This window comes from Engraulis encrasicolus, chromosome 14 (assembly GCF_034702125.1).
Source record: "Engraulis encrasicolus isolate BLACKSEA-1 chromosome 14, IST_EnEncr_1.0, whole genome shotgun sequence".
In the NCBI taxonomy this organism is placed as follows: domain Eukaryota; kingdom Metazoa; phylum Chordata; class Actinopteri; order Clupeiformes; family Engraulidae; genus Engraulis; species Engraulis encrasicolus.
The window spans coordinates 21,739,510-21,751,553 of NC_085870.1; the positions used below are offsets into that span (position 1 = coordinate 21,739,510).

Genomic DNA, 12,044 nt, shown 5'->3' on the forward strand with positions numbered 1-12,044 from the left:
AAGTGAGTGATCTGCATCAAAATTAGCAGTGTCAAATAAGCACCCCTCAACTGTCAATTTAGTTGACAGGTGTGCCTAAAACATTTTTGGGGGGACAAAGTGGTCCTCGGTCTGAAAAAGTTTGAGAAACACTGCCCTAGGCCCTAGGCCATGGCTACCCCACAGAAATTAAAACAAAGACTGAGGAAGAGGCATTTTCATTGTACATCAAAGCAGCAATCCACAATTTGTGGAAATATGCTTCCCAACTCCCCTCAAGTTAAATTGTGAAGTTGTACCCTTCTCATGTTCATCATAGCCGATCTCTGTGTCTTCCGATATTACTTGTAGCTGGCATGGGTCTGCTAATGGGACTGGCACCACCTAGCCCCTATCTGGTCTAATGCAGGTCAATTATACACTTCATGCTAGCGGGGAACTAAAGGTAACAATCAGCCTCTGAGAATGACAGAAGGGATGGTTTGTAGAAATGAGTAAAAGGGAGGTGCACAATCAGCATATTTCCACAAATGGTGTAGTTAGTGTTGCTTTACTGTAAGTGAATGAAAAGTAGAGATGCACCGGCTCCAAGATCCAGTTCCGGATCCGGCAGGATAATAGGGTTTTTCACAGGGTCCGGGTCTGGCAGGATCTTAAGAAGTGGATCCGGTATCCGGTAGGATCCTAAAAATCAGGCTCTGGTGCATCTCTAGTTTTTATGTAGCCTATGCGTTTCAGTCAGTCTTTCACAACCCCAATCGCTGCATGGAGTGAAAGCCCTTTGGAAGCGGTTGTTGCAGGCAGTGTGGCAGTAAGCCAATGAGTCTAAAAAATAGTTTGAGCCAACGTAATAAAAAGGGCCCACGTGTGCGAGTAGGATATGTGTTTCAACCCTTTTGTAGGATCCGGTATCTGGTTCCGGCAGGATCTAAAGCTGTGGATCCGGTATCCGGCAGGATCCTAAACATCAGGATCCGGTGCATCTCTAGAAAAGAGATGGGAGAGGTGGAAAGAGATTGGTCTGCACACTGCACTTGTGCTCCACCAGGGCTGGACTGGCCATCTGGCATAGCAGGCATTTCCCGTTGGGCCCCATACCCTCGTGGGCCCCTACTTTCCGAAATGAAAAAAAAAAAATAGTGAGTCAGTTTTACACCGCTAATTATGAGAGGCCCCTTTAATACAAAAGTGCCCGGGCCCTATTTCTCCCCCAGTCCAGCACTAACTTGTGCTCCAGAAAATAAGAGATGGAGCTTTTGAAACTCCTGACCTAATTGCAGGTTGTCTGCTCTGCTGCAGTCTCAAGGCCTTCTGGATGAACTGGCCTGTGGTGCCACAGTAAGATTTTTTTTATTTCTCTCTGAGGCTACACAATATAGAATATAGTATCTGGCCACCTGAGTGCATATTATATGCAGGGCCGCTGACAGCATTGGCTGGGCCCAGGACAAAGTCATCTGAGAGGGCCGACTGCCCTGTGTGTGTGTTTGAAGCACGTACGTCCAAATCAGTCAGGGTGCTGGATGACAAAAACAAGGAAAAGAGAGCATATACGTATTTTTTTTTCCCACGGTTTATTTTAAGACTTTTCTAATTACATTCAGAAGATGCAGTTGGAATACAATACAGTCTGGTTTAAAGAAGAAAAAATATATAAACAAAAATAGCATATGAAATATCTTTAACAACAGGACACCCAACCCCCCTCCCATCAACCCACCCACCCGTCTGAGCTTACACTGTGCTAACAGAAGAAGTAAACCAGGACTCACAACAACAACTAAAAAGCAACAAACAATGACAACAGCAACAAAAACAAAAACAAAAAACATACACACAAAGTATTCATCAACAGGAAAACTGTTCTGAGAGACATCTGATCGGAAAGGGGGTGGGGGGGGGATGGTCTTAAGTCTACAATAAAAATGGAAGACATATCATCATAGTGGATCTGGCAGCGGCATGTCTAAGGATTCAACATGGGTAAGAAAGGGCTCCCAGATTTTATAAAATTTAGACACAGCTCCTTTCTTCAAATGTCTAATCTTTTCGAGTTTTGAAAAGAACAGGACATATTTTATCCAAAGGGAGTGTGAGGGGGGATGTTTAGATTTCCAGTAAATCAAAATTAACCTCCTAGCTATGAGAAACAGAAAAGCAGCAAAGTCTAATTTGGATGAAGATATCTTAATGGTATCAGGGAGGACTCCAAACAAGGCTGGTATGGGACATGGGTCTAATTCAATTTGCAGCACATCTGAGACAGAAGAGAATATGGAACACCAGAATGTATGTAAAGAGGGGCATGTCCAAAACATGTGTACCAGAGTGCCACAGTGTTGACGGCATCTGTCACAAAGTGGATCAGTGTTAGGATAGACGCGGGATAGCCTAGCCTTTGTCCAATATACACGTTGCAAGAGTTTGCATTGTATCACCCCGTGCCTAGCACACACTGAAGACGAGTGAACTCAGCCAAGTTTCTAATCCCAGACCATTGTCAAATCCATTCCCAAGTCTTAAGACCAGAGTTCGAGTAGGGTTTCATCAGAAGAGGAACAAAGAGATAGTATAGCCTAGTTGTATATAGTATGGATATCAGCCCTTTGGGAAAGAGAGGTATCCTAAAAATCTTGTCGACAGAGATATCGGGAGGCAAATTGGGAAAGTCTGTGTATATTTTGTTATAGAAGTGTCGTACTTGTAAGTACATAAAAAAATGTGTGCGGGGAAGCTCAAATTTCTCAACTAGTTGGTCAAAAGTAGCAAATACCCCATCCATGAATAAGTCTTTTACTGTAGCTAAGCCCTTCCGGAGCCATAGCCTGAAACTGTCATGTTCCATAGAAGGAGGTTACAGCTATGTGGCATAAACAGAGATGTAGTTTTTACTCCCAAATTGTTACAAAACTGTCTCCATATATTCAATGTGGATGTGACAAGTTTATTACAAGTGCTTTATTAATAGGGGAGCACAGGTGATCAGTGCGTAGAGAGTGTCAGGTGTATTTGAATGTGACTCCAACTGGCACCAAACAGGGTATTCCTTAGGATCTGCCCGCATCCAGTACTTAACTATGTGCAGATTGGCAGCCCAATAGTAAAATAGAAAATTAGGTAAAGCCATACCACCATTATTTTTTAGGATTTTGTAGGACCGCTTTATACAACCTTCGAACATTTTTGTTCCAAATAAGCTCTGATATGGCCATATCCAGACGGCGAAAGAATGATTTGGGAATCAACTCGGGAATACACTGAAAGAGATAAAGAAATTTGGGGAGGACATTCATTTTAACTGAGTTGATTCTACCAGCTAGAGATAAAGGCAGTAATGACCAGCGGTTGAGACCGTCTTTGACACGTGAAAATAATGTTTCAAAGTTTGTTTTAAGGAGGTTGTTGAAGTCAGGGGAGATTGCCACACCCAAGTATTTAAACCCATCTTTTGCCACTTTAAAGGGCAGCTGTGTTAACATGCTCAGGGTAGTTTTTTTGCCAACAGGGAAGACTTCACTCTTATCAACATTAAGTTTATATCCAGATAAGGGCCCAAAGTGTGTTAACGTCTCAAGAATATGTGGCATGGACTCTAATGGATTAGAGACATACAAGAGAAGGTCATCAGCAAATAATGACACTTTTTGTTGTATGCCATAACGCACTATTCCCTTAAAAGTCTCAAGTTTACGGAGTGCAATAGCTAGCGGCTCAATTGCCACTGCAAAGAGGAGAGGGGAGAGAGGACAGCCCTGTCTAGTACCTCTATAGAGAGGGAAACAGTCAGAGGAGTTGCCGTTCGTACGTACTGAAGCCAGAGGGGAAGTGTACAGGAGCCGCACCCATGAAAGAAAGCTCTCGCCAATGCCAAATCTAGATAGACAGACAAAAAGATAATCCCACTGGACCCGGTCGAACGCCTTGGACGCGTCCATTGAGACGACTACCTCAGGACCTTGGGAATTTTTAGAATCATAAATAATATTAAAGAGACGCCGTATATTGAAAAAAGAATGCCTGTTTTTTATGAACCCTGTTTGATCTGGATGTATAATGGATGGGAGAACAGATTCCAGTCTAAGAGAAAGAGCCTTCGCTAGGATTTTTACATCTGCATTTAGTAATGATATAGGACGGTATGAGTCACAGTTGTCTGGGTCTTTATTCTTCTTTAATATTAATGAAGAGAGCATATATTTTAACACAGGTCACCATGACATCACCATGAGGTCTCTCATTTCATTTTGGGCTGGAGACGTAAGTGCTAGCCCAGGGATTCTCAACCATAGGACCGTGGCCCAAACTTGAGCAGTGCTCACAACTTTTGAAGGGCCGCAGAAAACATAACATTTTGTACTGCTGGGTTGCAGGGGTCGTGGGACTGTACTAGACTACGCTATCAGCTTTAAGATCACTGGAGACAGCATGTATACATCTTTCCCCCCCAACGCAGTTCTTAACTAATATGACCACACCCTAATGTTTTTTCAACAACAAGATGGCAATACACTTCATAGTAGGCCCTACATAAATAGAGAATGCGAATTCCTTTAGGTTGCTAAGTTTGACCGTATTAGTTGCACTACATCCATGGCCCGCGGATGGCAAGAGAAGCGGGGGCATCGGTGATGAGAAGTGGGTCACTGCAGACATTATGTCACATCTCATCACCGTGACAGGTTCTTCAACCGTTTCCATGGCTCTCTAGTCAAGATGGTGTGTGTGTGAGTGTGAGTGAGCGTGAGCGTGTGCGAGAGGTGTGTGTGTGTGTGTGTGTGTGTGTGTGTGTGTGTGTGTGTGTGTGTGTGTGTGTGTGTGTGTGTGTGTGTGTGTGCGTGCGCGCGCGTTTGTGAGATGTGTGTGTGTGCGTGTTCGTGCGTGCATGTGCGTACATGTGTGTGTGTGTGTGTGTGTGCGTGTGTGTGTGAGTGTGTGTGTGTGTGAGAGAGAGACGCGTGTGTGTGTGTGTGTGTGTGTGTGTGTGTGTGTGTGTGTGTGTGTGTGTGTGTGTGTGTGCGTGCGTGTGTGCGTGCGTGTGCATGTGCGTACATCCGTGTGTGTGTGTGTGTGTGTGTGTGTGTGTGTGTGTGTATGTGTGTGTGTGTGTGTGTGCATGCGTACGTGTGTGAGAGACGTGCGTGTGCATGTGCGTACATGTGTGTGTGTGTGTATGTCTTTGTGTGTGTGTGTGTTCCCTTTACCCTGTTGCTTGCTATGGTCGCCATGCTCTCTGCTCCACTGGGCTGTGGCATAGGAAGGCCAGACATGTGACAATGTGACAGTAAATAATATGCCATTTGCCCTCTCCTCCTTCTCATCTATTTATCTCCTGTTCTTTATTTGTTGTCATCTTTCTCTGTATTTCCGTCACACACACTGTAGCCTCCCTCTCCACTCACTCCTTCTCCTTCCATCCACGTTTTCACTTATGTCACTTTTTGTGGCAAAGGAAGGTCATATGCCATTTGCCCTCTTCTCCCTCTCATCTATTTATCTCCCGTTCTTTATTTGTTGTCATCTTTCTCTGTATTTCTGTCTCACATACTGTAGCCTCCCTCTCCACTCACTCCTTCTCCTTCCACCCATGGCTGGATTGGCCCTAAGGCACACAGGGCATTTGCCCAGTGGACTGTTGATGTTTTTTGGCCTGTTCCTCCCCGTCAATGTAGTGGTATCAGTCCTCGTGCTGCCACAGCTGAAACTCTCAGTCAGATTTAAATATTCATTTAAATATTCAAGCTGGCCTAGACCCAGGGCAGCCTCCAGACATGATGTCTAGTTTAGTTTGTGTGTGTGTGTGTGTTGTGTGTGTGTGTGTGTGTGTGTGTGTGTGTGTGTGTGTGTGTGTGTGTGCGTGTGAGTGTGTGCGTGTGCGTGTGCGTGTGCGTGTGCGTGTGTGTGTGTGTGTATGTGTTTGTGTGTGTTTACTCGTTAGTTACTCTTTATTTAGGCCTACTCTTTAAAAAAAAAAACATGGAAAAAAAACTAACCCCTCTTTGCAACTGCACTTGTTGTTCTGTATATTTGCTGTGCACTCTGTATTTGCTTGTGATGTTGGCTTGATTATGTCCTCTTTTGAAAGTTGCTTTGGTTATAAAGCGTCTGCCAAATGCAATGTAATGTAATTGTGGCTGTTGTGTTCAAAGTAGCTTATAATAGAGGACTGCAAATGTTTTCATGGGCTACATTGTCTCCCTCAATGCTTGGTGGATTGGTCTTGGCGGAAAATGCCCGGCCTGACTTTTTGTTCCGGTCTGCCCTGCTTCCACCCACGTTTGCACTTTTGTTACTATGTCTCTCATGTCTATGTCTTTACGCTCCACAATTCCTTCAACTCCCTCCAAAGCCCAGGCTTACAAGCTCGTAACGTGAAATGTCATTTGGTTTTAGTCTCTATCATGCTCTTTTCATCTCTCTCTTTCTCTCTGTCATATCTCTATGACACTCTTGCTCATTTGTTCCTTTCTCTCATCTCTCATCTTTTTCTCCTTGCCTCCCAAACACACACATGCGCGTGCACGCACACACACACACACACACACACACACACACACACACACACACACACACACACACACACACACACACACACACACACACACACACACAATCCTTCCTCATCCCGTTCTGTCTTTGCAGTAGTGGGTCTGTGTGCTTTGACTTTTTCTACTACATCTCTTCCACTCTGTCTTTTTTTACCACAGCTAGCCTGCGCACACACATTGTTCTCCCCTGTCTTGCAAATATGATCAAATATTGTTTTATATTCTTCTTCTTCCAGCACACACCCACATGTTCGTCCCCTCCCTTGCTACTCCAAACCCCAAATTGCTCCTGTTGGCAGAGTGGTACTCTGTGTGGCAACCACTGCCACTAGCGTGTGAATGTGAGTGTGAATGGTTGAATGTGAGGCATACAATGTAAAATCGCTTTGAGTGCTCCAAAGAGTGGAAAGGTGCTATATACGTAAATGCAGTCCATTTACCATATCTTTATTCCTGCCCCCCTCCAGCTGCATGGAGAGCAGCGTGTGCTACGACAGCGACGAGACCAACGCCCGCAGCCTCTCCAGCCTGTCCAACCGCTCGTCCCCGCTCTCCTGGCGTCACGGCCAGTCCAGCCCGCGCCTGCAGGCCGGCGACGCCCCCTCCTCGACAGGCGGCGGGGGAGTCGGTGGCGTAGGTGGAGGAGGTGGAATAGGAGGAGGAGGAGGAGGCAGCATCAGCGGTCGTAGCCAGTACACGTCCCACACCATGCCCTCTCGCTGCACCAGCCGCCTCAGCCGATCCTCCCAGCTGGAGCTGCTGGAGAGCCTGGACGGGGACATGAAGTCCGGATACCTGAGCGACAGCGACCTGCTCAGCAAGAGCCTGCACGACGACATGGATGACGACGATGACAACCTGGCCAATGGGTGAGTTCCATTACATACTTTGTAAATGGGGGGGCAGGGAAGCCGACAAGGTGGGACAAATGGGTCATCTGTCCCGGGCCCAGGGAAATGGGGGGCCCAGAATTGGTTCCTCATTACATTGAATGTATTGGGTGGAGGGCCCTTTCAGAGAGAGACTTAATTCTGGGCCCAGCCAAAGCTGTCAGCAGCCCTGATGGGAGGGGGGGGCCTCTTAAAGGATAGTTCCGGCGTAAAATGAAAGTTTCACCATCGCTTTCCCATGCCACATAATGTATCTAATGATGAGCCATTCTGGGCAATGCCGCGCCGTTATGGAGTTAGCTAATTTTAAGCTTTTTGGCGAAAAACGCAGCCAATGCATCACGGCGGGGCCAATTACAGGCCTATTATTTTCTGATGTTTCCCCGCTATAAACAACTTCAAAAACGCTACACACTTCATCACAAAGGTCTCGTCAATCAAACCGAGGCACAGAGACGATCATCGGACCACACAGTCTTTCACTGGCCAGTGTTTTCAGAGGTGTCTCACTGTTGCAACTCTCTGACCCGGATCGCGACTACCATGTGTGCAGGCAGCAGATTTGAAGAGTTGTATGGAGAGTACAGGTAGGCAGACTACTCTTACAAAGTAATTGCAACACAGTATAATATAACATGGATTCAACTTTGTAATAACACACCACTGGTGGTGTACTTACATCTGTAAGAGCACTTCTAGTACGACTTCATAAAATTCCTCCAGCCCTCCTCCGTTGCGTAATGGTCCATCTGACCTTGCGCGCCCTGGTCAATTAGTGTCTACTTCACTGAAACTACTCTAGCATGCTTGACATCAACCACATCGAATGCCTCAGGTCGCACAATTTCACAATTTCACTTGCCATCCCGCGCTAGTTTGTTTTGACAGCTTATTTATCTCCTGTAGTGGGCTACATTTACTGCACCTGTATGCCTTCCCAAAACAGAGTGCTTGCTGGCAAAGACGCGCGGTGTTGCAACCAGTTTCACAGATTCACAGACACTCAAGATTCATGAGCCAGACACATTTACACATGTTTCTCTCTCTTCAAACATACCTCCATAGCCATGCGCCTTTTTGGTACAGCATTCATCTTTAGACGGTTTCGTTTAGGTGTTCCATCTCCCTTACTCTTCTTGTAGTCATCATCCTCGAAATGCTCTCTCCATACACGGTAGTAGCGATCCCTCAGGGTTTTTATGTCAGTTTCGTCCACTTCTAATGCTATTAGCCATTCCCGTAATATGGCTGGTTTAGACAGTGGCAGTCGGTGAAAACGGTCGGGGTTCCAGCTTTTCATTTTACGGTCGCAGCCGGTGTAAGAACCGCGGACCATGTTTAGCCTACCTAGCCACCTGATTGAGTAGCCTGCATCCGGGTCAGAGAGTTGCAACAGTGAGACACCTCTGAAAACACTGGCCAGTGAAAGACTGTGGTCCGATGATCTTCTCTGTGCCTCGGTTTGATTGACGAGACCTTTGTGATGAAGTGTGTAGCGTTTTTGAAGTTGTTTATAGCGGGGAAACATCAGAAAATAATAGGCCTATAATGGGCCCCGCCGTGATGCATTGGCTGCGTTTTTCGCCAAAAAGCTTAAAATTAGCTAACTCCATAACGGCGCGGCATTGCCCAGAATGGCTCATCATTAGATACATTATGTGGCATGAGAAAGCGATGGTGAAACTTTCATTTTACGCCGGAACTATCCTTTAAATTGAGATTGACTACAAACATCAGAAAAATATTGAATACAAAACACATTATTAATTCAATATTAATTAGGGGGGGTGGCTGCTTAGGGCCTCCAAAACCTTAGCAGCGACCCTGGTTGTCTGTAATGTATTTTGCCATATTGTCTGGTGAGTAGTAGGTAATATCAGGGCCGGCCCGAGGCATAAGGGCCCCCAAGGTACCAATGGCCCCTGTAAGTTCCAGGAAGAAATGAATCGTCCTCTAGTTTCCCTAGTCATAACTTTTTCACATGTGCCATTAACTACGACGAATGAAACAGGAGCCACTACGGTATACTTTAAACCCGGGGCACCCCATATCCGGTACTGTATATCAGGTATGGGGTGCCCCGGGTGAAATTTTGCTTTGGGCCTCATAAAGGCTTAGGCTGGCCATGGATAATATATTGGATTTCCATGGAGCTATTGCAGTAGATATGTTTCCCATTTCCTGGGATCCTTCCTTTGGATATAGCAAAGTGAGTTTGAGTTTGGCAGTTAAATCGCTAAACATGATTTAATGCCCCATGCAGGCTGGATTCGGGTCTGGTGGCCATTTAACAGGCTGTGGTAAGGGATTGTGTGTGTGTGTGTGTGTGTGTGTGTGTGTGTGTGTGTGTGTGTGTGTGTGTGTGTGTGCGCGTGTGCGCGTGCGTGCGTGCGTGCGAGCACGCATGCATGCATGCGCGTGTGTGTGGCTGTGTATAGGTACATGTTCGTGTCTGCACGACACGCACATGTGTGTGTACATGTGCATCCGTCTATCTGTGTATACAGTATGTGTATATTTTGTTTGCTTTTATAATCTCCACCTTGCCAGCTTCACTGACCCACTCAGTGGCCTTACAGTCGATGATGCCAACAGGCTATCTCTAGCACACAGTCAGTGTGCGCAAGTCATCTCTCTTCCACTGTCCATGTTTCTGACTCGCGTAAAGCCAATTTTATATTGGACATTCATTCATATATCTGGAAAATAAATTAACCATTGTGGCTCATAAGGAAATTTGTCTAAGGCTCAAAGTTGTTCGACAGCAAGTGTTACTTTTCAGATCAATCACATTGGTATTTTAATGCAAACTGTACCTCCAGTGGCACGCTGTTATAGTCACTGAAATGTTAACTACTGTACCATAGTAGGCCTACTACAATACTATGACATAACACACGGCCTTTAGTAATGCCATTCTGGTAACAGCAAATCCATAACGCCATGTCTTAACGGGTTAATTGTTATGTGAATATCCAATATAAACTTGACTTTACCCAAGTCGATATCAAGGAGAGCGAACAAAGGAAAGACCGTGGGGTTTGGAGAATTCACTTGACATTGACAGTGTGTCTATGGGCCGTTATATTATATTTATATTATATTATATTATATTATATTATATTATATTATATTATATATTACCATCTCAGTGTCCTCGGTGACCAGCATCCCTTCCTCAGCGTTGACACTTGTGGGCTGAGCCGTGTGGGTGTTAATCTCAAACAAATTTGCACTACAGATGCATTCAACCGCATCCAGTCAGTGTGGGACTCTCTTATAGCCGGCCGCTGCTATTCAGTATTCAGTATTCAGTATCTGCATCAGTCAGAGCTTTGTGTAGTGTGTAGCCCTGTGGGGGTGTGATTCTTGGTGCATCGTCTCTGTATTGAAAGTGCCGGTCGGCCACTGCAGACTGAAATGGCCTTTGAAAGTCTTTGGATATATCATACTGCAGACAGACATTAGGGATGGTACAAACCGCACCGAAAACCAAAACCGTACAATTCACACACCATACCGAGCCGTGAAATGCAGTCCGTGGCAAACCGCAATTCATGTACTGCTCAGAAAAATATGTAAAGCAGAGATTCTAGGAGTATATTATCCAGTCTCTCTGATTAACACATTAGCATATAAGACCAATCAGAGGATGACACAATTAAAATCACACCATTTTCACATTATAAGCCTATACAAACCATATGTAGGATATTTAGTGATAAGTCTGATCACTTGAAAGAAGGCTCAGACAGCGAACATCAACTTGCGCATCATCACTTTATAATTGCCGTTATATAAATATGGTTTAATATTCCCCATGCACCATTTATTATGAACAAAAAAAAAAAAAAGAGCCGTAGAGAACCGAAAACCGTGACCTTGATACCGTGATATGAACCGAACCGTGAATTTTGTGAACCGTTCCACACCTAACAGACATGGAGCCAGTGAGCCCAGACAATGTGGAGCTGTGGAGCTGTGGAGCGCAGTGGTGTGGGGGCGGCCTTATAGTGCCAGGCCGACAAACAAGAATTCTCATCAAGCAAAAACACCAAACCACAACAAGCGAAAACAATGGGCTGGATGGGCATCAAAAGTGGCCCAATAGCACGAGCGGCAGAATCTGAATTGGTTCCAGAAATACAATACAAAGAGAGACAGAAAGGCACAGCACTGTGTGTGTGTGTGTGTGTGTGTGTGTGTGTGTGTGTGTGTGTGTGTGTGTGTGTGTGTGTGTGTGTGTGTGTGTGTGTGTGTGTGTGTGTGTGCGTGCGTGTGTATGTGTGCGTGCGTGCGTGCGTGCGTGCGTGCGTGCGTGCGTGTGTGTGCGTGTGCGTGTGTGTGTGTGTGTGTATTTGTGTGTATTTGTGTGTATGTGTGTGTGTCCTTTAGAGTGGACATGACCTTGGATAATTTGGTTGGTCCTGCTGCATTGTCATTGTCACCCACTCAGACAGCCTGCGGCGACAACAGGACACAAAGCAGGTGGCCAGTCTCACAGGTGTCATTATGATAACAGCCAACCAGTGAACACCACCACCCCCCCACCCAACACACACACACGCACACACGCACACACACACACACACACACACACCCTAAACACCCTCCTCATCCCACCTGCTCT

General features: G+C 45.6%; 1 protein-coding gene across 1 annotated transcript in view; it reads left to right on the forward strand.

Moving 5' to 3' along the window:
* nav1b (neuron navigator 1b) overlaps nucleotides 1-12,044 on the forward strand; it is a 159,782-nt gene that overhangs the window by 32,743 nt on the left and 114,995 nt on the right. The window contains exon 3 of the mRNA XM_063215190.1: nucleotides 6,992-7,393. Within this exon, the coding sequence (XP_063071260.1) occupies nucleotides 6,992-7,393 (402 nt within the window). The remainder of the gene's footprint in view (nucleotides 1-6,991; nucleotides 7,394-12,044) is intronic.